Source organism: Oncorhynchus tshawytscha, unplaced genomic scaffold (genome assembly GCF_018296145.1).
Source record: "Oncorhynchus tshawytscha isolate Ot180627B unplaced genomic scaffold, Otsh_v2.0 Un_contig_4401_pilon_pilon, whole genome shotgun sequence".
NCBI lineage: Eukaryota > Metazoa > Chordata > Actinopteri > Salmoniformes > Salmonidae > Oncorhynchus > Oncorhynchus tshawytscha.
Window position 1 is genome coordinate 80,001 of NW_024609094.1, and position 27,285 is coordinate 107,285.

Genomic DNA, 27,285 nt, shown 5'->3' on the forward strand with positions numbered 1-27,285 from the left:
TTTTTCTACCATAAGCCGCCTCCAAAGTTGTTTCAGAGAATTTGGCAGTATGTCCAACCGGCCTTATGACCACAGACCTTGTGTAACCACGCCAGCCCAGGACCTCCACATTCGGCTTCTTCACCTCAGCGAGATCGTCTGAGACCAGCCACCCGGACAGCTGATGAAACTGAGGAGTGTTTCTCCCTGTAATAAATCCCTTTTGTGGGGAAAAACCTCATTCTGATTGGCTGCGCCCCCCTGCCCAGTCATGTGAAATCCATAGATTTAGGGCCTATTGAATTCATATCAGTTGACTGATTCCCTTATGTGACCTTTAACTCAGTGAAACCGTGGAAGTTGTTGCTTGTTGTGTTTTTATATTTGTGTTCAGTATACGTGTGTATTAGCTGTGCCAGCAAGGCAACGTTAACAGGGTTCTATTAGTGTCTATGCATTCTCTTATTCTTAACATGTACAATATGTGCTAACAATGACTTGGTGAATATATATGTGCTCTCTTAACCTTCTACATATGGCTAGGTATATTCAATATCAAACACACGCGCACACACACACACACACACACACACACACACACACACACACACACACACACGGGTCTGTGAATATATATGCTCTCTTAACCTTCTACATATATGTGCTATCTAACACACACACACACACACACACACACACACACACACACACACACACACACACACACACACACACACACAGGACTCTGAATATATGTTGTCTCTAAGCCCCAGCGTTGCTACCAAAGCTAACACAACTATGTTCTGTCATATACAGGTAACTGCCAAAATAATGGAAACACTATAAGGGATACAAAGTATATTGAAAACTGCTTCCACACAGGTGTGGTTCCTGAGTTAATTAATCAATTAACATCCCATTAGGTATAAAAATGCTGAACAGGTCATTATTTTGTCTATCTTGGCTATGTCCCCATAGGATGACAACGCCCCCATCCACAGGACACGAGTGGTCACTGAATGGTTTGAAGAGCATGAAAACATTGTTGACTAAATGCCATGGCCGTCTAAGTCACCAGATCTCAACCCAAATTGAACACTTGTAGGAGATTCTGGGGCGCCGCCTGAGACGGTGTTTTCCAACACCATTTGGCAAAACACCACATGATGTAATGCCTCGTGGAATAATGGTGTTGCCATTCCTCTATAGTTCCAGATGCTTGTAGAGTCTAATGCCAAGGCACGTTGAGGCTGTTCTGGCTCCTGGTGGCCCAACGCCCTGTTAAGACACTATGTTGGTGTTTCCTTTATTTTGACAGTTACTTGTATATGTGCTCTCTTAGGTAGTAGCACATTAATGTAAATGCTAACACACATATAACCTCTGAATATATGTATAGGCTTCAACATATATGATATTCTACTACCTAACACACATATAACCTCTGAATATATGTGAATATATGTACTCTCTTAGGCTTCAACATATATGATATCCTACTACCTAACACACATATAACCTCTGAATATATGTACTCTCTTAGGCTTCAACATATATGATATCCTACTACCTAACACACATATAACCTCTGAATATATGTACTCTCTTAGGCTTCAACATATATGATATTCTACTACCTAACACACATATAACCTCTGAATATATGTACTCTCTTAGGCTTCAACATATATGATATCCTACTACCTAACACACATATAACCTCTGAATATATGTACTCTCTTAGGCTTCAACATATATGATATTCTACTACCTAACACACATATAACCTCTGAATATATGTGTGTATTGTATGTTTTCTCTCTGCTCACTGCTCTCCTCCCTTCCTGCTGTCTGGCCTGGTTGTTTTCAGAGATGGTAAATCAGCTCAATGCTCTCAGCTGCTTAGCCGGAGACCCTGAGGACTACTTCCTAAAGCTGGCTAGTAAAAGGCCAAGCAGCGCTCAGTCTCCCTCCCAAGGTCTTTCTGTTTTCAACTTTCAACCTTTTCTCTTTTTCTTTCTCACTCGTTCTCACTCTGTGTTCTCGTTCTGTTGTTCTGTCCCGTTTTGTCTTGTTCTTTCTAACTCTCGTTTCTCCCTCTACTGCCCTAGCTCTCTCTCTCTACTGCCCTAGCTCTCTCTCTCTACTGCCCTAGCTCTCTCTCTCTCTCCTGCCCTAGCTCTCTCTCTCTCTCTACTGCCCTAGCTCTCTCTCCCTCTCCTGCCCTAGCTCTCTCTCTCTACTGCCCTAGCTCTCTCTCCCTCTCCTGCCCTAGCTCTCTCTCTCTACTGCCCTAGCTCTCTCTCTACTGCCCTAGCTCTCTCTCTACTGCCCTAGCTCTCTCTCTCTACTGCCCTAGCTCTCTCTCTACTGCCCTAGCTCTCTCTCTCTACTGCCCTAGCTCTCTCTCTACTGCCCTAGCTCTCTCCCTCTCCTGCCCTAGCTCTCTCTCTCTCCTGCCCTAGCTCTCTCCCTCTCCTGCCCTAGCTCTCTCTCCTGCCCTCTCTCCTCTACTGCCCTAGCTCTCTCTCTCTCTCTCTGCCCTGCCCTAGCTCTCTCTCTCCTGCCCTAGCTCTCTCTCTACTGCCCTAGCTCTCTCTCTCCTGCCCTAGCTCTCTCTCTCCTGCCCTAGCTCTCTCTGCTGCCCTAGCTCTCTCTCTACTGCCCTCTCTCTCTCTACTGCCCTAGCTCTCTCTCTCCTGCCCTAGCTCTCTCTCTCCTGCCCTAGCTCTCTCTCTACTGCCCTAGCTCTCTCTCTCCCTGCCCTAGCTCTCTCTCCTAGCTCTCTCTCCTCTCCTGCCCTAGCTCTCTCTCTCTCTCTACTGCCCTAGCTCCCTCTCCTGCCCTAGCTCTCTCTCTCCTCTCTCTCTCTCCTGCCCTAGCTCTCTCTCTCTCCTGCCCTAGCTCTCTAGCCCTCCCTCTCTACTGCCCTAGCTCTCTCTCTCTACTGCCCTAGCTCTCTCTCTCCTGCCCTAGCTCTCTCTCTCTACTGCCCTAGCTCTCTCTCTCTCCTGCCCTAGCTCTCTCTCCCTCTCCTGCCCTAGCTCTCTCCTCCCTCTCCTGCCCTAGCTCTCTCTCCCTCTCCTGCCCTAGCTCTCTCCCTCTACTGCCCTAGCTCTCTCCCTCTCCTGCCCTAGCTCTCTCTCCCTCTACTGCCCTAGCTCTCTCTCTCTCTCTGCTGCCCTAGCTCTCTCTCTCCCTCTCCTGCCCTAGCTCTCTCTCTCTACTGCCCTAGCTCTCTCTCCCTCTCCTGCCCTAGCTCTCTCTCCCTCTCCTGCCCTAGCTCTCTCTCTCCTCTCCTGCCCTAGCTCTCTCTCTCCCTCTCCTGCCCTAGCTCTCTCTCTCTCTCTAGCTCTCTCTCTCTCCTGCCCTAGCTCTCTCTCTCTACTGCCCTAGCTCTCTCTCCCTCTCCTGCCCTAGCTCTCTCTCTCCCTCTCCTGCCCTAGCTCTCTCTCTCCCTCTCCTGCCCTAGCTCTCTCCCTCTACTGCCCTAGCTCTCTCTCTCCCTCTCCTGCCCTAGCTCTCTCTACTGCCCTAGCACTCTCTCTCTCTCCCTCTACTGCCCTAGCTCTCTCTCTCTCTGCCCTAGCTCTCCCTCCTGCCCTAGCTCTCTCTCCCTCTACTGCCCTAGCTCTCTCTCTCCCTCTCCTGCCCTAGCTCTCTCTCCTCTCTGCCCTAGCCTCTCTAGCCCTAGCTCTCTCTCCCTCTCCTGCCCTAGCTCTCTCTCTCTCCTGCCCTAGCTCTCTCTCCCTCTCCTGCCCTAGCTCTCTCTCTCCCTCTCCTCTCTCTGCTGCCCTAGCTCTCTCTCCCTCTCCTGCCCTAGCTCTCTCCTCTACTGCCCTAGCTCTCCCTCTCCTGCCCTAGCTCTCTCTCTCCCTAGCTCCTGCCCTAGCTCTACTCTCTCTCTCTCCCTCTCCTGCCCTAGCTCTCTCTCCCTCTCCTGCCCTAGCTCTCTCTCTCCCTCTCCTGCCCTAGCTCTCTCTCTCTACTGCCCTAGCTCTCTCTCCCTCTCCTGCCCTAGCTCTCTCTCTCCTCTCCTGCCCTAGCTCTCTCTCTACTGCCCTAGCTCTCTCCCTCTCCTGCCCTAGCTCTCTCTCTCTCCTGCCCTAGCTCTCTACTGTCCTAGCTCTCTCTCTCCCTCTCCTGCCCTAGCTCTCTCTCCTCCCTAGCTCCTCTCTCCTGCCCTAGCTCTCTCTCCCTCTACTGCCCTAGCTCTCTCTCCCTCTACTGCCCTAGCTCTCTCTCTCTCTCCTGCCCTAGCTCTCTCTCCCTCTACTGCCCTAGCTCTCTCTCCTCTACTGCCCTAGCTCTCTCTCTCTACTGCCCTAGCTCTCTCTCTACTGCCCTCTCCTCCTGCCCTAGCTCTCACTCCTGCCCTAGCTAGCTCTCTCTCCCTCTCCTGCCCTAGCTCTCTCTCTGCTGCCCTCCTGCCCTAGCTCTCTCTCCCTCTACTGCCCTAGCTCTCTCTCCCTCTACTGCCCTAGCTCTCTCTCTCTCTCCTGCCCTAGCTCTCTCCCTCTACTGCCCTAGCTCTCTCCTCTCCTGCCCTAGCTCTCTCTCTCTACTGCCCTAGCTAGCTCTCTCTCTCTCTACTGCCCTAGCTCTCCCTCTCCTGCCCTAGCTCTCTCTCTACTGCTCTAGCTCTCTCTCTCTACTGCCCTAGCTCTCTCTCCCTCTCCTGCCCTAGCTCTCTCTCTCTACTGCCCTAGCTCTCTCTCTCTCTCCTGCCCTAGCTCTCTCTCTCCTGCCCTAGCTCTCTCTCTCTACTGCCCTAGCTCTCTCTCCCTCTCTACTGCCCTAGCTCTCTCTCTCTGCTGCCCTAGCTCTCTCTCCCTCTCCTGCCCTAGCTCTCTCTCTCTACTGCCCTCTCTCTCCTGCCCTAGCTCTCTCTCCTCTACTGCCCTAGCTCTCTCTCTCCCTCTCCTGCCCTAGCTCTCTCTCTCTCTGCCCCTGCCCTAGCTCTCTCTCCCTCTCCTGCCTAGCTCTCTCTCCCTCTACTGCCCTAGCTCTCTCTCCCTCTCCTGCCCTAGCTCTCTCTCTCTCTCCTGCCCTAGCTCTCTCTCTGCCCTAGCTCTCTCTCTCCTCTACTGCCCTAGCTCTCTCCCTCTCCTGCCCTAGCTCTCTCTACTGTCCTAGCTCTCTCCCTCTCCTGCCCTAGCTCTCTCTCTCCCTCTCCTGCCCTAGCTCTCTGCCCTCTACTGCCCTAGCTCTCTCTACTGCCCTAGCTCTCTCTCTCTCTCTACTGCCCTAGCTCTCTCTCCCTCTCCTGCCCTAGCTCTCTCTCTCTCTCCTGCCCTAGCTCTCTCTCTCTCTACTGCCCTAGCTCTCTCCCTCTCCTGCCCTAGCTCTCTCCCTACTGCCCTAGCTCTCTCTCTCTACTGCCCTAGCTCTCTCTCCCTCTCCTGCCTTAGCTCTCTCTCCCTCTACTGCCCTAGCTCTCTCTCTCCCTCTCCTGCCCTAGCTCTCTGTCTCTACTGCCCTAGCTCTCTCTCCCTCTCCTGCCCTAGCTCTCTCTCCTCTACTGCCCTAGCTCTCTCTCTCTACTGCCCTAGCTCTACTGCCCTAGCCTCTCTCCTCTACTGCCCTAGCTCTCTCTCTCCTGCCCTAGCTCTCTCTCTCTGCTGCCCTAGCTCTCTCTCCTGCCCTAGCTCTCTCTCTCTCCTGCCCTAGCTCTCTCTCTGCTGCCCTAGCTCTCTCTCTCTACTGCCCTAGCTCTCTCTCTCTACTGCCCTAGCTCTCTCCTGCCCTAGCTCTCTCTCTCTACTGCCCTAGCTCTCTCTCTCTACTGCCCTAGCTCTCTCTCTACTGCCCAGGCTCTCTCCTGCCCTAGCTCTCTTTCTACTGCCCTCTCTCTCTCTACTGCCCTAGCTCTCTCTCTCTCTACTGCCCTAGCTCTCTCTCTCTTTCCTGCCCTAGCTCTCCTCTCTCTCTCTACTGCCCTAGCTCTCTCTCTCCCTCTCCTGCCCTAGCTCTCTCCCTCTACTGCCCTAGCTCTCTCCCTCTACTGCCCTAGCTCTCCCTCTACTGCCCTAGCTCTCTCCCTCTGCTGCCCTAGCTCTCTCTCTCCCTCTCTCTCTGCCCTAGCTCTCTCTCTCTACTGCCCTAGCTCTCTCTCTCTACTGCTACTGCCCTCTCTCTCTCTACTGCCCTAGCTCTCTCTCTCTACGGCCCTAGCTCTCTCTCTCTACTGCCCTAGCTCTCTCTCTCTCTACTGCCCTAGCTCTCTCTCTCTACTGCCCTAGCTCTCTCTCTCTCTACTGCCCTAGCTCTCTCTCTCTACTGCCCTAGCTGTCTCTGTCTACTGCCCTAGCTCTCTCTCTCTCTACTGCCCTAGCTCTCTCTCTCTACTGCCCTAGCTCTCTCTCTGCCCTAGCTGCCTACTGCCCTAGCTGTCTCTCTCTACTGCCCTAGCTCTCTCTCTCTCTACTGCCCTAGCTCTCTCTCTCTACTGCCCTAGCTCTCTCTCTCCTAGCTCTCTCTCTCTCTCTCTCCTACTGCCTAGCTCTCTCTCTCTCTCTACTGCCCTAGCTCTCTCTCTCTACTGCCCTAGCTCTCTTCTCTACTACTGCCCTAGCTCTCTCTCTCTACTGCCCTACTGCCTGCCCTAGCTCTCTCTCTCTCTACTGCCCTAGCTCTCTGCCCTAGCTCTCTCTCTCTACTGCCCTAGCTCTCTCTCTCTACTGCCCTAGCTCTCTCTCTCTACTGCCCTAGCTCTCTCTCTCTCTCTACTGCCCTAGCTCTCTCTCTCTCTACTGCCCTAGCTCTCTCTCTCTCTACTGCCCTAGCTCTCTCTCTCTACTGCCCTAGCTCTCTCTCTACTGCCCTAGCTCTCTCTCTCTACTGCCCTAGCTCTCTCTACTGCCCTAGCTCTATCTCTACTGCCCTAGCTCTCTCTCTCTCTACTGCCCTAGCTCTCTCTCTCTTCTACTGCCCTAGCTCTACTGCCCTAGCTCTCTCTCTACTGCCCTAGCTCTATCTCTCTCTACTGCCCTAGCTCTCTCTCTACTGCCCTAGTTCTCTCTACTGCCCTAGCTCTCTCTCTACTGCCCTAGCTCTATCTCTCTCTACTGCCCTAGCTCTCTCTCCCTCTACTGCCCTAGCTCTCTCTCTCTCCTGCCCTAGCTCTCTCTCTCTCTACTGCCCTAGCTCTCTCTCTACTGCCCTAGCTCTCTCTCTCTACTGCTGTAGCTCTCTCTCTCTACGGCCCTAGCTCTCTCTCCACTGCCCTAGCTCTCTCTCTCTACTGCCCTAGCTCTCTCTCTACTGCCCTAGCTCTATCTCTCTCTACTGCCCTAGCTCTCTCTCTCTCTACTGCCCTAGCTCTCTCTCTCTACTGCCCTAGCTCTCTCTCTACTGCCCTAGCTCTACTGCTGTAGCTCTCTCTCTCTGCCCTAGCTCTCTCCACTGCCCTAGCTCTGTCTCTGCCCTAGCTCTCTCTCTCTACTGCCCTAGCTCTCTCTCTCTACTGCCCTAGCTCTCTCTCTACTGCCCTAGCTCTCTCTCTACTGCCCTAGCTCTCTCTCTACTGCCCTAGCTCTCTCTCTCTGCTCTACTGCCCTAGCTCTCTATCTCTACGGCCCTAGCTCTCTCTCTTTCTACTGCCCTAGCTCTCTCTTTCTACTGCCCTAGTCTCTCTACTGCCCTAGCTTCTCTCCCTACTGCCCTAGCTCTCTCTCTACTGCCCTAGCTCTCTCTCTCTCTACTGCCCTAGCTCTCTCTACTGCCCTAGCTCTCTCTCTACTGCCCTAGTTCTCTACTGCCCCTCGTTCTCTCTACTGCCCTAGCTCTCTCTCTCTCTACTGCCCTAGTTCTCTCTACTGCCCTAGCTCTCTCTCTCTACTGCCCTAGCTCTCTCTCTCTCCCCCTCTCTGTACCATTGGTGATGTAGTTGTGTTGCCTGGTGTTCTCGTGTTGCACTTCAGATTTCGTTTAGTACATTGGTTGGTTTTCATTGGCTGGTTTTCATTGGCTGGTTTTCATTGGTTGGTTTTCATTGGCTGGTTTTCATTCCTTTTTCAGTTTGCCCTCTTGGTGTCCAAGCCCCCGAACCCTGAACCTCCCCCTTTTGTCTGCAATTTGTAGTGAACCAATGATCAGTCATATTCCTCGTTTATGGTGTTGCTTTGTCACCATAGAGAAAACAACACACACACAATGCTGCTGCTACTTGTGACAATGATGGCCTATATGGCCCAGAATGCAGCAGGAGAAATACCACACCTTATCAGCTACTACCACTTCACTACGTATTCACACACACTCTCCACACACACACCTCACACACACACACACACACACACACACACACCACACTCGCTCATCATCTCATCTCACTCAATAGACTTTCTCACGCTCACATACCACATTCAGAAGTACACACAGTTAGCATTTTGTTTCTCACACACTGTTGAGACACAGACACACACAACCTAGACAGTCTTTGTTGTCTTGATGAGGAAGAAGATGAATCTCTTGAACTCTGTAGCACCTCCCAGCCTGCACTAGTGGCTCTCATGGCAACCCGGTTCCATCAATCTCTGCTGAATTCCCCCACTGGACTCCAACTGTAGTGAAGCTGGACAGAGATGGACAGGCATTAACCAGTCACCTTTTACCAGAAGGAAGGAATACTTCTGAAACCAAATGAACTCGAGTGGTTCACTCCAAAGTGCAGATTTTTTTTGTCCCCTTTCATTTCTGTATGTTTGTCTTCATTTTGACTCTTTCATCGGGGTTTTTGGTTGTGAGGATGTTTCATCTCGTTTTCTTCCGCTAGTTTGAACTGTTTTCCTTACTTTTTGTCTGTTTGTTTTTGTTTTGTTAAATTTGTTCTTTCGTTCCTGCATTTTTTTGGTTCCCATGGCGACAGAGCTGATCAGTAAGCTGAACTTCCTGGAGGAGGATCAGGACACGCCCCCTGCCCTCTGCTCCAATCCCTTCGAAGATCCGGCTGATGATGTTGATGACCCCTCCCATCTGGAACACACCAATCACTTCAACCCGTTCGGTGATGATGATGATGATGGTAGGCTTGACCTTTGACCTCTATCTACCTGTTCTGTCTCTCTCTGTACTGTATGTCTACCTGTCTATAAGGGACTAGGGGTTTTAGCAGTTTGATTTACACTGCATGGCCAAAAGCATGTGGACACCTGCTCGTTGAACATCTCATTCCAAAATCATAATATGTAGTTGTGCCCCCTTTGCTGCTATAACAGCCTCCACTCTTCTGGGAAGGCTTTCCACTAGATGTTGGAACATTGCTGCAGGGACTTACTTCCAATCAGCCACGAGCATTAGTGATGTTGGGCGATTAGGTCTGGCTCGCAGTCAGCGTTCCAATTCATCCCTAAAGGTGTTTGATGGGGTTGAGGTCAGGGCTCTGTGCAGGCCAGTCAAGTTTTTCCACACCCATCTCGACAAACCATTTCTGCATGGACCTCACTTTGTGCACAGGGGCATTGTCATGTTGAAACAGGGAACGTCCTTCCCCAAACTGTTGCCACAAAGTTGGAAGCACAGAATGGTCTAGAATGTCATTGTATGCTGTGAGGTTAAGATTTCCCTTCTCTGGAACAAAAGGGTCCGGACCATGAAAACAGTCCCAGACCATTATTCCTCCTCCACCAAACTTTACAGTTGGCACTATGCATTGGGACAGGGATGTCCACATAATGTGTACATTATACCTCATCCACCAAACTTTACAGTTGGCACTATGCATTGGGACATACATAATGTCGGTGTACATTATACCTCATCCACCAAACTTTACAGTTGGCACTATGCATTGGGACAGGGGTGTCCACATAATGTCGGTGTACATTATACCTCATCTACCAAACTTTACAGTTGGCACTATGCATTGGGACAGGGGTGTCCACATAATGTCGGTGTACATTATACCTCATCCACCAAACTTTACAGTTGGCACTATGCATTGGGACAGGGGTGTCCACATAATGTAGGTGTACATTATTATGGGGTCGACATCAAAGACTGATTTATTATCCTATATTATATTTATATTTTATATTGTGTTTTCAATCCAAGTTTATTGACATAGTTGTTGAAAGATTTATTTTATTGTTCTGAGGTTGTTTATAAAGTGCCTGGCAAACTAAATGTTACCCTTTTGTTGCTGTCGAGATGTCAAGAAATGTCACGTAGCATTGTGAATCCTGTGCGTTTATGTATTCTGTCAGTAAAGCAGAATACTGACAGACAGACAGACAGCTAAGATAATATTGACCCATCTCTCTCTTGCCCTTTCTCTCTGTCACAGGACCCCCTCCCTGCCCCCTCCCTCACCCTCCGACCGGACCCAGAGGCCTACTATGTCCAGGAACCCTCCAACCCCTTCGACGAGGACGAAGTCAACACACACTCGCACACAGAGTACAACCCGTTTGACGAGCCCGACCAGGACCCAGACCTAGTCCCAGACCCCGACCCCCAGGGGCCCCAGCCGGAGGCTCCCAAACCCAGGGGAGGAAGGGGTCAGGCCGGTGGATATGAACAAGTACCTGTATGCTGACACCAACCCACCACCAGAGGACCAACTGGATGAGTGAGTTACAGGGGGGATGTGGGTGGGGGTGGGGGGGTTAAAGAGAGGAGATTTGGGGATGATTACAGGTTTCAGTCATAAAGTGAATTTGTTCTCTAGTGTGTGTCAGGGTTTCTGTTAGGAAAATGGGAAGATTTTAATTTAACGGCCATTATATATTATATTATATATATATATATATATATATACACACCCATATATATAATATATGTATTGGGTCACTCTCATTGGGTCACTCTCATTGGGTCACTCTCATTGGGTCACTCTCATTGGGCCACTCTCATTGGGCCACTCTCATTGGGCCACTCTCATTCTCATTGGGCCACTCTCATTGGGCCACTCTCATTGGGCCACTCTCATTGGGCCCTCTCATTCTCTCATCGGGCCACTCTCATTGGGTCACTCTCATTGGGTCACTCTCATTGGGTGCATAAGCCATGAGGCCGTTCACTCACAGTGCAACAGCCAATCACATTTAGATGACGGTAATTCATCTGAACAGAGCATTCAACTCATGTAATGAAGCAGCCAATCAAACGTAGTTTTCAAACATTTGCCAAAATGCAATTGGTGGGAAAACAACATTCTAAACAGAGCACCTTCAAAACGACCAGGAAGCTCTAATGGGCCACAGAGGAATGGAGGATCATGAGCTTCTTTTAATTAAAATAGCTGTGGAGGGTTTCAGATAGAGGTCGACCAATTATGATTTTTCAACGCCGATACCGATTATTGGAGGACCAAAAAAGCTGATACCGATTAATCGCCCGATTAAAAAAATATTTAATTTATTTGTAATAATGACAATTACAACAATACTGAATAAACACTTATTTTAACTTAATATAAAACATCAATAAAATCAATTTAGCCTCAAATAAATAATGAAACATTTGGTTTAAATAATGCACAAAAAAAGTGTGGAGAAGAAAGTAATATGTGCCATGTAAGAAAGCTAACGTTTAAGTTCCTTGCTCAGAACATGAGAACATATGAAAGTTGGTGGTTCCTTTTAACATGAGGCGGCAGGGTAGCCTAGTGGTTAGAGCGTTGGACTAGTAACCGGAAGGTTGCAAGTTCAAACCCCCGAGCTGACAAGGTACAAATCTGTCGTTCTGCCCCTGAACAAGGCAGTTAACCCACTGTTCCTAGGCCGTCATTGAAAATAAGAATGTGTTCTTAACTGACTTGCCTGGTTAAAGGTAAAATAAAATAAAAAATGAGATATTCCAAGGTAAGAGGTTTTAGGTTGTAGTTAATATATATATTTATAGGACGATTTCTCTCTATACCATTTGTATTTCATATACCTTTGACTATTGGATGTTCTTATAGGCACTTTAGTATTGCTAGTGTAACAGTATAGCTTCCGTCCTCTCTCGCCCCTACCTGGGTTCGAACCAGGAACACATCGACAACAGCCACACTCGAAGCATCGTTACCCATCGCTCCACAAAAGCCGCGGCCCTTGCAGCGCAAGGGGAATAACTAGTCCAAATCTAAAAGCGAGTGACGTTTGAAACAGTATTAGCGCACACCCAGCTAACTAGCTCGCCATTTCACATTGGTTACACCAGCCATTAGGCTGATAGGCTTGAAGTCATAAACAGCGCTGTGCTTGCGAAGAGCTGCTGGCAAAACGCACGAAATGATTACGGGCCTGCTGCTGCTCAGTCAGACTGCTCTATCAAATCAGACTTAATTATAACATAATAACACACAGAAATACGAGCCTTTGGTCATTCATATGATAGAATCCGGAAACTATAATTTCGAAAACAAAACGTTTATTATTTCAGTGAAATACGGAACCCTTCGGTATTTTATCTAACGGGTGGCTTCCCTAAGTCTAACTATTCTTGTTACATTGCACACCCTTCAATGTATGTCATACTTACGTAAAATTGTGGAAAATTAGTTCGCAATGAGCCAGGCGGCCCAAACTGTTGCATATACCCTGACTCTGCGTGCAATGAACACAAGAGAAATGACACAATTTCACCTGGTTAATATTGCCTGCTAACCTGGATTAGTAGTTATAACTAGTGATTATGATTGATTGTTTTTTTATAAGATAAGGTTAATGCTAGCTAGCAATTTACCTTGGCTTCTACTGCATTTGTGTAACAGGCAGGCTACTCGTGGAGTACAATGGTTAGAGCCTTGGACTAGTTAACTGTGCGGTTGCAAGATTGGATCCCCTGAGCTGACAAGGTGAAAATCTGTCTTCTGCCCCTGAACAAGGCAGTTAACCCACAGTTCCTAGGCAGTCATTGTAACAGAGGCTGGATCACAGTGTATCAATGTGTCCATGTAACAGAGGCTGTATCACAGTGTATCAATGTGTCCATGTAACAGATTCTGGTGATTTGAACTTTTAAGATTTGTAGCATTTTTATGATTAACCACGTGACAATGATTTTGAGAAACGAGAGGGTTATTATTGACATTAAACACAAAAATGCGCATATGAAAATCAGAACCGACACGCGGAATTTGTAGAAATGATAAGATACATTTGAAGCGTCGCCAAACTTGAAACTCACGCGCCGCGCTAGTAACTCTTTATAAAATATTTGCCTCCACGTTTCCACGGTCAGATTTTGGCTACAGGCTCCTTATGAAGCAAGGTAACACATGCTTCATAATATGAAATAAAACATTCAGGTTTCAAACAATGAAGTATTTTCAGAGTGCACGCTGCCTCCGGCTCACATTGTAAAGGGGGTGAAGGAAGCGCTCTTAGCCTGTCACCTGCACCTGAATGGTGAATGGGAGGCGCGCTTCAACTACCAGTTGAGAAATAAAAATAGCTCTTTTTAATCGTGCACCAAAACTGTGTTTAACACGTGATTGCATTTAGCATTTTGGCGCAATGAATGGGTTTACTAACAGCATGTTTTACTCCGGCAGCAGCCAGCCGAGGAGATGCAGGAGAAATCCCTCTCAAAATAGTCTCTGAATGCTGTGCGCGTGTGATAGTTGTGTTGGATAAATAAGATACGCGATGACCAATGAAAATACACACAGGCCAATTTAATTCCGCTAAATTATGCAAATTACCTATAGACCGATAAGCATGACGGTCAAATGTATTTCCGTCAGATTAATAAAAAACTATGGGATTATTTTTTCTCCTTGTCATTTCTGCCCGGCAACAGTTTTATTTATCGGCAACAAAAAAGGACAAAAGCAGTCAATTGCCAGCTAACAGAAACCCTGGTGTGTGTATCTGTATTTGTCTTCGTGTGTGTGTCTGTATATGTGTGTGTGTAACCTTGTGGGAGTTACACAAGGCCCCCCCAACTCTAAGACACAGAGTGACTTGGGAGCTCTTTCAGAAACAAGGACTTGGTTGTTCCCTGCATTCTTTCTGCTTGTCTGCCCCCCTATCCCCCTCACCTCCGTCCTCCATCCCTATTCACCCCCTCTCACTACAAATTACTGCCTCATGACTCCTTGTCGAACAGCAATTTACAGTTAGTTAAACCTTCCATTTTGGTGAGTTGTGGAGGTGGGGTACAGTTCTCTTGGGTAAACTCTAAATTAACTTGGATATAATACATAAGCCTATCTTTCCTATTCAGTTTGGATTGAGGGGATATTTCCTATGGTGACCCTTTAACTTTGTCAAAACCCTAGAATACTCAACCCCTGACTAACATTCCTTCTCCCAACTCCCTCACTAACATTCCTCTTCCAACCCCTCAAACATTCCTCCTCCCAACCCCTGGCTAACATTCCTCCTCCCAACCCCTCAAACATTCCTCCTCTCAACCCCCTGGCTAACATTCCTCCTGGCCCCCTCAAACATTCCTCCTCTCAACCCCTGGCTAACATTCCTCCTCTCAACCCCCTGGCTAACATTCCTCCTCCCAACCCCTGACTAACATTCCTCCTCCCAACCCCTCACTAACATTCCTCCTCCCAACCCCTGGCTAACATTCCTCCTCCCAACCCCTGACTAACATTCCTCCTCCCAACCCCCTGACTAACATTCCTCCTCCCAACCCCTGACTAACATTTCCTCCCAACCCCTCAAACATTCCTCCTCCCAACCCCCTCAAACATTCCTCCTCCCAACCCCTGACTAACATTCCTCCTCCCAACCCCTGACTAACATTCCTGTTCCCAACCCCTCAAACATTCCTCCTCCCAACCCCTCACTAACATTCCTCATCCCAACCCCTGACTAACATTCCTCCTCCCAACCCCTGGCTAACATTCCTCCTCCCAACCCCTGGCTAACATTCTTCCTCCCAACCCCTGGCTAACATTCTTCCTCCCACCCCTGACTAACCCCCCCTGGCTAACATTCCTCCTCCCAACCCCTCACTAACATTCCTCCTCCCAACCCCTGACTAACATTCCTCTTCCCAACCCCTCACTAACATTCTTCCTCACAACCCCCTGGCTAACATTCCTCCTCCCAACCCCTCACTAACATTTCCTCCTCCCAACCCCCTGACTAACATTCCTCCTCCCAACCCCTGACTAACATTCCTCCTCCCAACCCCCTCACTAACATTCCTCCTCCCAACCCCTGGCTAACATTCTTCCTCCCAACCCCCCTGACTAACATTCCTCCTCCCAACCCCGTGGCTAACATTCCTCCTCCCAACCCCTGACTAACATTCCTCCTCCCAACCCCCTCACTAACATTTCCTCCCAACCCCCTCACTAACATTCTTCCTCCCATCCCCCTGGCTAACATTTCCTCCTCCCAACCCCTGGCTAACATTCCTCCTCTCCACCCCTGGCTAACATTCCTCCTCCCAACCCCTGACTAACATTCCTCCTCCCAACCCCTGACTAACATTCCTCCTCCCAACATTCCCCTCACTAACATTCCTCCTCCCAACCCCTGACTAACATTCCTCCTCCCAACCCCCTCAAACATTCCTCCTCCCAACCCCCTCAAACATTCCTCCTCCCAACCCCTCACTAACATTCCTCCTCCCAACCCCTGGCTAACATTCCTCCTCCCAACCCCTCACTAACATTCCTCCTCCCAACCCCCAACCACTAACATTCCTCCTCCCAACCCCCCTCACTAACATTCCTCCTCCCAACCCCCTGGCTAACATTCCTCCTCCCAACCCCTCACTAACATTCCTCCTCCCAACCCCTGGCTAACATTCTTCCTCCCAACCCCTGACTAACATTCCTCCTCCCAACCCCTGGCTAACATTCCTCCTCCCAACCCCCTGGCTAACATTCCTCCTCCCAACCCCTGGACTAACATTCTTCCTCCCAACCCCTGGCTAACATTCTTCCTTCCCAACCCCTGACTAACATTCCTCCTCCCAACCCCCTGACTAACATTCCTCCTCCCAACCCCTCACTAACATTCCTCCTCCCAACCCCTGACTAACATTCTTCCTCCCCAACCCTCACTAACATTCCTCCTCCCAACCCCTGGCAAACATTCCTCCTCCCAACCCCTCACTAACATTCCTCCTCCCAACCCCTCACTAACATTCTTCCTCCCATTCTTCCTCCCCCCTGGCTAACATTCCTCCTCCCAACCCCTCACTAACATTCCCTCCTCCCAACCCCTCACTAACATTCCTCCTCCCAACCCCTGGCTAACATTCCTCCTCCCAACCCCCTGACTAACATTCCTCCTCCCAACCCCTGACTAACATTTCCTCCTCCCAACATTCCCCTGGCTAACATTCCTCCTCCCAACCCCCTGGCTAACATTCCTCCTCCCAACCCCTGGCTAACATTCCTCCTCCCAAGCCCTGACTAATATTCTTCCTCCCTCACTAACATTCCTCCTCCCAACCCCTGACTAACATTCCTCCTCCCAACATTCCTCCTCCCCCCCCTAGCATTCCTCCTCCCAACCCCTGGCTAACATTCCTCCTCCCAACCCCCTGACTAACATTCTTCCTCCCAACCCCTGACTAACATTCCTCCCAACCCCTGGCTAACATTCCTCCTCCCAACCCCTGACTAACATTCTTCCTCCCAACCCCTGACTAACATTCCTCCTCCCAATTCTTCCTCCCCCTGGCTAACATTCCTCCTCCCAACATTCTTCCTCTCCCCCTAGCATTCCTCCTCCCAACCCCTGGCTAACATTCCTCCTCCCAACCCCCTGGCTAACATTCTTCCTCCCAACCCCTGGCTAACATTCCTCCTCCCAACCCCTGACTAACATTCCTCCTCCCAACCCCTGACTAACATTCTTCCTCCCAACCCCTGACTAACATTCCTCCTCCCAACCCCTGACTAACATTCTTCCTCCCAACCCCTGACTAACATTCTTCCTCCCAACCCCTGACTAACATTCTTCCTCCCAACCCCTGACTAACATTCCTCCTCCCAACATTCCCCTGGCTAACATTCCTCCTCCCAACCCCTGGCTAACATTCCCCCACTAACATTCCTCCTCCCAACATTCCTCCTCAACTAACATTCCTCCTCCCAACCCCTGGCTAACATTCTTCCTCCCAACCCCTGGCCCCCTCCCACTAACATTCCTCCTCCCAACCCCTGACTAACATTCTTCCTCCCAACCCCTGACTAACATTCCTCCTCCCAACCCCTGGCTAACATTCCTCCCAACCCCCTGACTAACATTCTTCCTCCCAACCCCCTGACTAACATTCCTCCTCCCAACCCCTGACTAACATTCTTCCTCCCAACCCCTGACTAACATTCCTCCTCCCAACCCCTGACTAACATTCTCCTCCCAACCCCCTGGCTAACATTCCTCCTCCCAACCCCTGACTAACATTCTTCCTCCCAACCCCTGACTAACATTCCTCCTCCCAACCCCTGACTAACATTCTTCCTCCCAACCCCTGACTAACATTCCTCCTCCCAACCCCCTGGCTAACATTCTTCCTCCCAACCCCTGACTAACATTCTTTCCTCCCAACCCCTGACTAACATTCTTCCTCTCAACCCCTGACTAACATTCTTCCTCTCAACCCCTGGCTAACATTCTTCCTCCTCAACCCCTGACTAACATTCTTCCTCTCAACCCCTGGCTAACATTCTTCCTCTCAACCCCCTGGCTAACATTCCTCCTCCCAACCCCCTGACTAACATTCTTCCTCCCATCCCCATCATAAGCCACTCCAAGGTTATTGAGTCCACCATGTTTAGTTTTTTGTTGTCCCGGGTGACGTCCCAAATGGCACCCTATTACCTACATAGTGCAATACTTTCATGTAGTGTATATATAGACAATATGGTGGCATTTGGGACTCAGCCCTGGGAGGGAGAGATGGAGGGGGAGAGACATGGAGGGGGAGAGACATGGAGGGGGAGAGAGATGGAGGGAGAGAGAGAGAGAGAGATGGAGGGAGGGAGGGAGAGATGGAGATGGGAGAGATGGAGGGAGAGAGATGGAGAGATGGAGAGAGAGATGGATGGAGGGAGAGAGATGGAGGGGAGAGATGGAGGATGGAGGGAGAGATGAGGGGAGAGAGAGAGATGGATGGAGGGAGAGAGATGGATGGAGAGAGATGGATGGAGGGGAGAGAGATGGAGAGAGAGGGAGAGGGAGAGAGAGGGGAGGGAGCGAAGTGTTTTGACTGGGGCTGTGGAAGGAGGGAGGGAGAGAGGAAGGGAGGGAGGGAAAGAAAGAGAGGGAGAGAGCTCAGTGTTTTGACTGGGGCTGTGGTGTACAGTCGTGGCAGAAAGTATTGAGAATGACACGAATATTAATTTCCACAAAGTTTGCTGCTTCACTGTCTTTAGATAATTTCGTCAGATGTTACTATAGAATACTGAAGTGTAATTACAAGCATTTCAAAGGCTTGTATTAACAATTACATGAAGTTGATGCAAAGAGTCAATATTTGCAGTGTTGACCCTTTCTTTTTCAAGACCTCTGCAATCAACCCTGGCATGCTGTCAATTAACTTCTGGGCCACATCCTGACTGATGGCAGTCCATTCTTGCATAATTAATGCTTGGAGTTTGTCAGAATTTGTGGGTTTTTGTTTGTCCACCCGCCTCTTGAGGATTGACCACAAGTTCTCAATGAGATTAAAGTCTGGGGAGTTTCCTGGCCATGGACCCAAAATATCAATGTTTTCTTCCCGAGCCACTTCGTTATCACTTTTGCCTTATGGCAAGGTGCTCCATCATGCTGGAAAAGGCATTGTTCGTCACCAAACTGTTCCTGGATGGTTGGGAGAAGTTGTTCTCGGAGGATGTGTTGGTACCATTCTTTATTCATGGCTGTGTTCTTAGGCAAAATTGTGAGTGAGCCCACTCCCTTGGCTGAGAAGCAACCCCACACATGAATGGTCCCAGGATGCTTTACTGTTGGCATGACACAGGACTGATGGTAGCGCTCACCTTGTCTTCTCCGGACAAGCTTTTTTATGGATGCCCCAAAATTCGGAAAGGGGATTCATCAGAGAAAACGACTTTAACCCAGTCCTCAGCAGTCCATTCTCTTGACCTTTTGCAGAATATCAGTCTGTCCCTGATGTTTTTCCTGGAGAGAAGTGGCTACTTTGCTGCCCTTCTTGACACCAGGCCATCCTCCAAAGGTCTTCGCCTCACTGTGCGTGCAGATGCACTCACACCTGCCTGCTGCCATTCCTGAGCAAGCTCTGTACTGATGGTGCCCTGATCCCGCAGCTGAATCAACTTTAAGAGCTGGTCCTGGCGCTTGCTGGACTTTCTTGGGCGCCCTGAAGCCTTCTTCACAATAATTGCACCGCTCTCCTTGAAGTTCTTGATGATCCAATAAATGGTCGATTTTAGGTGCAATCTTACTGGCAGCAATATCCTTTTGCCTGTGAAGCCCTTTTTGTGCAAAGCAATGATGACGGCACGTGTTTCCTTGCAGGTAACCATGGTTGACAGAGGAAGAACAATGATTCCAAGCACCACCCTACTTTTCTGTTATTAGAACTCAATCAGCATGACAGAGTGATCTCCAGCCTTGTCCTCGTCAACACTCACACCTATGTTAACGAGAGAATCACTGACATGTCAGCTGGTCCTTTTGTGGCAGGGCTGAAATGCTGTGGAAATGTTTTTTGGGGATTCAGTTAATTTGCATGGCAAAAGAGGGACTTTGCAATTAATTGCAATTCATCTGATCACTCTTCATAACATTCTGGAGTATATGCAAATTGCCATCATACAAACTGAGGCAGTAGACTTTGTGAAAATTCATATTTGTGTCATTCTCAAAACTTTTGGCCACGACTGTGCACCGCCCTTCAATTAAGTTTTACATTGTCACATCTTAGTGTACCTTCAAATTCTCCTGTCTATGCTAGAGACCGTGATGATCTGATAGGCAACGTCCTTCTTGGAAAGCTCGGAAGTTGTGCCTAATAATGACCAACCTAAAGCTATTTATGCACCTCGCAAGCTAACGTGGCGCTCTTCTCAGGTCGTAAGCTATAGTTACCCATAGCTGGCTAGCTAGCTTTGATTATTTATTCCAATATATTTTCAAATTCCGCCCCAAAAATGTGTTTAGCTAGCTACATTTATAGGATCCTCACTATGAGTCTGAGACACTTTGAGCATCATATTTTCATTTGCCACCTCCTAAAATGAATGTTGTCTATATGTATTTGTTAGCTAGCTAGCTAGCATGCAAGAGTAGTACTTATCTCTCACAGGCCGACAGATGCAGTCGTCTTGATTGAATCGGACACTTCGTGGCACTTCGTTTGACATGTGACTGCAGTTTGCATTGAATTGTGGGTCATAACAACCCTGCGAGTGATCAAAGTTGTTCACTTACTCCCTTGAGCTAAATCGAGGGCAGAGGGGGGGTAAACGTTTGTGAATTGGACCGCCACTTAAGATGGCAATCATACTGCATCCGGTTTCGACAGGGATACCCTGAGGGAAAGTGGATGGGCTGAGAGGGGTGGGGGGAGGGGGCACACACGATTGGACTGCATGACACGATTGGACTGCAGCCTGAGTCTTTTCACATGTCTTTTAGCCAAGGCAGGTCTGTCAAAGATGAATGCCACAGCCTCTATGGCTCTGCTTCTCTATCCTCCTTTCTCCTGCGTTCTCTTGGCCGGGGTTGGATACACACTGAACTTGTCTGTTTCTTTCAGCCTGATATACCTAGCCAACCCCCCCCATTCCCCTAGGTCTCTGGCTGTGTGTGAGTGGTGAGTGTTGAATGAGTGACGTGGAGCGGTGTAGTCCGTTTCAACCCTGCGGGCTGACTGACCCGTGTATTGATAAGATCCTGTGTGTGTCTGTCAGTGCCCAGAATGGCAGTTGGGATATGAGGTCACTCAGAGCTGACCTCAGAGCACCTGTGTCCTGTGTTACCCAACCATCCGTTTAACTCAACGTTGTGTGTGTACTTTTGACTTACTACTAGCCATGTGTGGTTCTGAGGTACTGCTAGCCGTGTGGTTCTGAGGTAATACTAGCCATGTGTGGTTCTGAGGTAATACTAGCCGTGTGGTTCTGAGGTAATACTAGCCATGTGTGGTTCTGAGGTAATACTAGCCGTGTGGTTCTGAGGTAATACTAGCCATGTTGTGGTTCTGAGGTACTGCTAGCCATGTTGTGGTTCTGAGGTACTGCTAGCCATGTGTGGTTCTGAGGTACTACTAGCCATGTGTGGTTCTGAGGTACTACTAGCCATGTGTGGTTCTGAGGTACTACTAGCCATGTGTTCTGAGGTTACTGATGTGTGGTTCTACTAGCCATGTGTGGTTCTGAGGTAATACTAGCCATGTTGTGGTTCTGAGGTACTGCTAGCCATGTGTGGTTCTGAGGTAATACTAGCCATGTGGTTCTGAGGTACTGCTAGCCATGTGTGGTTCTGAGGTAATACTAGCCATGTGGTTCTGAGGTAATACTAGCCATGTGTGGTTCTGAGGTAATACTAGCCATGTGTGGTTCTGAGGTAATACTAGCCGTGTGGTTCTGAGGTATACTAGCCATGTGTGGTTCTGAGGTAATAGCCATGTTGTGGTTCTGAGGTACTCTTAAGCCATGTGGTTCTGAGGTAACTATGTGTGGTTCTGAGCCATGTGTGGTTCTGAGGTAATACTAGCCATGTGTGGTTCTGAGGTACTACTAGCCGTGTGGTTCTGTGGTAATACTAGCCATGTGTGGTTCTGTGGTACTACTAGCCGTGTGTGGTTCTGAGGTACTGCTAGCCGTTGTGGTTCTGAGGTACTACTAGCCGTGTGGTTCTGTGGCTCTGGTACTACTAGCCTGTGTGTGGTTCTGAGGTAATACTAGCCGTGTGTGGTTCTAGCCGTGTGGTGGTACTGCTAACCGTGTGGTGGTTCTGAGGTACTGGTACTGTGTGGTTCTGAGGTACTGCTAACCGTGTGGTGGTTCTGAGGTACTGCTAGTGGTTCCGTGGTTCTGTGGTACTGTTAACCGTGTTGTGGTTCTGAGGTACTGCTAGCCGTGTTGTGGTTCTGAGGTACTGCTAGCCGTGTTGTGGTTCTGAGGTACTGCTAGCCGTGTTGTGGGTCTGTGGTACTGCTAACCATGTGTGTCTGGGTTGGTATTGCTAACCTTGTTGTGGCTCTGAGGTACTGCTAGCCGTGTTGTGGCTCTGATGTACTGCTAACCGTGTTGTGGCTCTGAGGTAATGCTAACCGTGTGGTGGTTCTGTGGTACTGCTAGCCGTGTTGTGGTTCTGAGGTACTGCTAACCGTGTGGTGGTTCTGTGGTACCTGGTCAGCTATTTTAGTGTTGAATGTGTGTTCCTAAGTTAAGTACAGTGAAGTGTTATTGACTGTACGTTTGTTTATTCCATGTGTAACTCTGTGTTGTTGTTTTTGTTGCACTGCTTTGCTTTATCTTGGCCAGGTCGCAGTTGTAAATGAGAACTTGTTCTCAACTGGCCTACCTGGTTAAATAAAAGTGAAATAAATTACATTTAACAAAAAACAGAAGAGTTTTAGAGGATGTAAAGTTATACAATGCCTGTAAAATTACATTATGATGCAATCTTTTGATATGCCATATCTCTCTCCTCTCCCTCTTTCTTTCCCTCTCCCCTCACTTCCCATCCCTCCCCCTCACTCCCAATCCCCCTCCTCCCAATCCCCCTCACTCCCCATCCTCCCCTCACTCCCTCTCTCCCCTTCCCTCTCTCCCTCTCCCCCTCCATCTCCGTCTCTCCCCTCCCTCACTCCGTCTTCCCCCCCTCCGTCTCCCTCTCTCCTTCAGATCCAACCCGTTCTACGAGCCCCAGACCTCCAGCCCATCCCGGCCCTCCGGGGCCCTCTCCAGACTTCAGTAACCAGAAGAGGAGAGCCCCGCTACCTCCCAGACCTCCAGGCCCCAGCCCCTCGGCCCCCAACACCTTCAGGGAGGGGGCAGAGAGGGAGAGATTCATGCCCAGTGGACCCAGTGCCGTGGCAGCTGTGGTGGGGCGAGAGCTGGCCTTCTCCTCCCTAAGGTAAGACTCTTTGAAGAGGGTAGTGGCACTAGAGTAGTGGTATTTATGAAGTGTGTGTGTGTGTGTGTGGTTGTGTTTGCATGTGCCTCCGTGTGTGTCCAGTCACCTCCAACCTCCTCATCTGAATATAGGTATTAGTTTATTGGGCTGTTTGTCTGTTTATTTATTTATTTAAATTCTGCATTTCGGCTAGTTGTAATTAAACGGCTGGTGGTCACACACACATGATGAGCCACCCCAGTGGCCGGGAGTGATTGGGTTGGGGGGTTTAAGTAGTCTATATGAGATGCAGGGCAGAAAGCATATGAGGGGCTTAAACACATCAGCAGACTGATTACAGGGGGTAAGAACCCCATCTGCCCCCATAACCCCCCGCGGACACACACACACACACACACCCTCCCTCCGTGGCTGGCTGTTGTAGTTGTGTAGGACTTGGTGTGGGAACAGTAATGGTGGTACGATGTCATTAAGGAAGGTTTATCAACCAGCTGCACAGCCGTGTGACTGTGGGTGAGGGGGTCTAAACAACTTTAATTACCCAGACTCAGTGGCCTGTGGTGGGCTGCACTCCGCCAAGGGCTGCCCCTGTCTTTAGAGCTCAGTGGAGGGAGGGAGAGGAGGGGGAGAGGAGGGAGGGAGAGAGAGGATGGAGAGGTGAGAGAGATGAGGGAGACAGAGGAGGGAGAGAAGGGAGAGAGGGGGAGAGAGAGGAGAGAGGAGGGAGAGAGAGGAGGGAGAGAGGAGAGGGAGAGAGAGAGGAGAGGGAGGGAGAGAGAGAGAGGGGAGGGAGAGAGAGAGGAGAGGAGAGAGGAGGAGAGAGGAGGGAGAGAGAGAGAGAGGGGGAGAGAGAGGGGAGAGGAGAGAGAGAGGAGAGAGGGGGAGAGAGAGAGGGAGAGGGAGAGAGAGAGAGAGGGGAGGGAGAGAGAGGAGGGGGAGAGGTGAGAGATGAGAGAGAGAGGGGAGGGAGAGAGAGGAGGGAGAGGTGAGAGAGATGAGAGAGAGAGGAGGGAGACAGAGGAGGGAGAGAAGGGAGAGAGGGGAGAGAGAGGAGAGGGAGAGAGAGGAGAGGGAGGGAGAGAGGAGGGAGACAGAGGAGAGAGAGGAGAGAGGAGGGAGAGAGGAGGGGGGAGAGAAACTGAGGCTGTTGCAGGAGAGATATTCAGTGGAAAATGAGGCTCAGACTTTAACATGTAGAGGTGGTGAGAATAGGGTTTGGTTGCTGTAAATATTCACACAGAGAAAAACACACATGCGAATGAACACACACACACACAATGATGAGAAACTCCTACACACGTGTGTATGTGTCTGTGTGTTAGTACGCACAGATTCCAGTTTGCCCAAAAAACACAGGTTGTTCCTCTGCTTCTCGATGTCTTGTGTGTGTGTGTGTTCATCCATCCATACTTCGTTGTGTGTGTGTGTGTCCATCCATCCATACTTCGTTGTGTATGTCTGTCCGTCCATCCATACTTCGTTGTGTGTGTGTGTCCGTCCATCCATACTTCGTTGTGTGTGTGTGTCCATCCATCCATACTTGTGTGTGTGTGTGTCATCCATCCATACTTCGTTGTGTGTGTGTGTCCGTCCATCCATACTTGTTGTGTCTGTGTGTCCATCCATACTTCGTTGTGTGTGTGTGTGTTCATCCATCCATACTTCGTTGTGTGTGTGTGTCCGTCCATCCATACTTCGTGTGTGTGTGTGTGTCCATCCATCCATACTTCGAGTTGTGTGTGTGTGTGTCCATCCATCCATCCATACTTGTGTGTGTGTGTGTCCGTCCGTTGTGTGTGTGTGTGTGTCCATCCATCCATACTTCATTGTGTGTGTGTGTGTCCATCCATCCATACTTCGTTGTGTGTGTGTGTGTCCATCCATCCATACTTCGTTGTGTGTGTGTGTGTGTCCATCCATCCATACTCCGTGTGTGTGTGTGTGTGTCCATCCATCCATACTCCGTTGTGTGTGTGTGTGTGTTCCATCCATCCATACTTCGATGTGTGTGTGTGTGTCCATCCATCCATTCCGTGTGTGTGTGTGTCCATCCATCCATACTCCGTTGTGTGTGTGTGTGTGTGTGTCCATCCATCCATACTCCGTTGTGTGTGTGTGTGTCCATCCATCCATACTTCATTGTGTGTGTGTGTGTTCATCCATCCATACTCCGTTGTGTGTGTGTGTGTGTGTGTTCATCCATCCATACTCCGTTGTGTGTGTGTGTGTTCATCCATCCATACTTCGTTGTGTGTGTGTGTTCATCCATCCATACTCCGTTGTGTGTGTGTGTGTCCATCCATCCATACTTCATTGTGTGTGTGTGTGTTCATCCATCCATACTCCGTTGTGTGTGTGTGTGTGTCCATCCATCCATACTCCGTTGTGTGTGTGTGTGTGTGTTCATCCATCCATACTCCGTTGTGTGTGTGTGTGTTCATCCATCCATACTCCGTTGTGTGTGTGTGTGTCCATCCATCCATACTTCATTGTGTGTGTGTGTGTCCATCCATCCATACTTCGTTGTGTGTGTTGTGTGTGTGTGTGTGTCCATCCATCCATACTTCGTTGTGTGTGTGTGTCCATCCATCCATACTTCGTTGTGTGTGTGTGTGTCCATCCATCCATACTCCGTTTGTGTGTCCGTGTCCATCCATCCATACTCCGTTGTGTGTGTGTGTGTGTGTGTCCATCCATCCATACTTGTTGTGTGTGTGTGTGTGTGTGTGTGTGTGTGTCCATCCATCCATACTCCGTGTGTGTGTGTGTGTCCATCCATCCATACTCCGTTGTGTGTGTGTGTGTCCATCCATCCATACTCCGTTGTGTGTGTGTGTGTCCATCCATCCATACTTCGTTGTGTGTGTGTGTGTGTTCATCCATCCATACTCCGTTGTGTGTGTGTGTGTCCATCCATCCATACTCCGTTGTGTGTGTGTGTGTGTCCATCCATCCATACTCCGTTGTGTGTGTGTGTGTGTCCATCCATCCATACTCCGTTGTGTGTGTGTGTGTCCATCCATCCATACTTTGTTGTGTGTGTGTGTGTGTCCATCCATCCATACTCCGTTGTGTGTGTGTGTGTTCATCCATCCATACTCCGTTGTGTGTGTGTGTGTCCATCCATCCATACTTCCGTTGTGTGTGTGTGTGTGTCCATCCATCCATACTCCGTTGTTGTGTGTGTGTGTGTGTCCATCCATCCATACTTCGTTGTGTGTGTGTGTGTTCCATCCATCCATACTCCGTTGTGTGTGTGTGTGTGTCATCCATCCATACTCCGTTGTGTGTGTGTGTGTGTGTTCATCCATCCATACTCCGTTGTGTGTGTGTGTGTTCATCCATCCATACTCCGTTGTGTGTGTGTGTGTGTGTTCATCCATCCATACGTTGTGTGTGTGTGTGTGTGTGTGTGTGTGTCCATCCATCCATACTTCGTGTGTGTGTGTGTGTGTCCATCCATCCATACTCCGTTGTGTGTGTCCATCCATCCATACTCCGTTGTGTGTGTGTGTGTGTCCATCCATCCATGTCATCCATCCATACTCCATTGTGTGTGTGTGTGTCCATCCATCCATACTCCGTGTGTGTTGTGTGTGTGTGTGTGTTCATCCATCCATACTCTGTTGTGTGTGTGTGTGTCCATCCATCCATACTCCGTTGTGTGTGTGTGTGTGTTCATCCATCCATACTTCAGGACGTTGTTGGAACATTGTAATATTTAAGTCTGTGTGTGTGTGTGGGTGGTGTGTGTGTGGGTAGTCTTGTTTAAGTCCTCCCTGTGTGTGTGTGTGTGTGTGTGTGTGTGTGTGTGTGTGTGTGTGTGTGTGTTAGTCCAGTTTGTCATGGTGTTAAGGTTACCTCTTCAACAACAGACTGTGGTAAATCAGGACAGGCTGTGTTCTTGTATCCTCCACTCTTTGTATAATAGTAGGATTTTAACATGGACATTTAGTCATTAAACAGACGCTCTCATCCAGAGCTGCTTCCAGACAGTACCTTCATCAGTAGCTAGGTGAGACAGTAGCTTCATCAGTAGCGAGGTGAGACAGTACCTTCATCAGTAGCGTGGTGAGACAGTACCTTCATCAGTAGCGTGGTGAGACAGTAGATTTCAGTCAGTCAGTAGTGTGATGAGACAGTACCTTCATCAGTAGCGAGGTGAGACAGTACCTTCATCGTGGTGAGACGGTAGCTAGTGTTGTGAGACAGCCTCATCCTTTGCTAGGTGAGACAGTACCTTCATCAGTCGTGTAGCTGTGAGACAGTACCTTCATCAGTAGTGTGTGTGGGCGCACGAAAAACGCGAAAGCGTTTCACGATAAATGCGAAAACGGTTAAA

At 49.4% G+C, this 27,285-nt stretch overlaps 1 protein-coding gene across 1 annotated transcript in view; it reads left to right on the plus strand.

Moving 5' to 3' along the window:
* Window positions 1–22,943, plus strand: part of LOC121844268 (EH domain-binding protein 1-like) — a gene marked incomplete at its 3' end in the record, with an annotated part of 102,279 nt that extends 79,336 nt beyond the window's left edge. The window contains exons 4-7 of the mRNA XM_042314191.1: window positions 1,850–1,957; window positions 8,849–9,004; window positions 10,308–10,478; window positions 22,712–22,943. Coding sequence (XP_042170125.1) covers window positions 1,850–1,957; window positions 8,849–9,004; window positions 10,308–10,478; window positions 22,712–22,943 — 667 coding nt within the window. The remainder of the gene's footprint in view (window positions 1–1,849; window positions 1,958–8,848; window positions 9,005–10,307; window positions 10,479–22,711) is intronic.
* Between the last annotated feature and the right edge of the window lie 4,342 nt (window positions 22,944–27,285).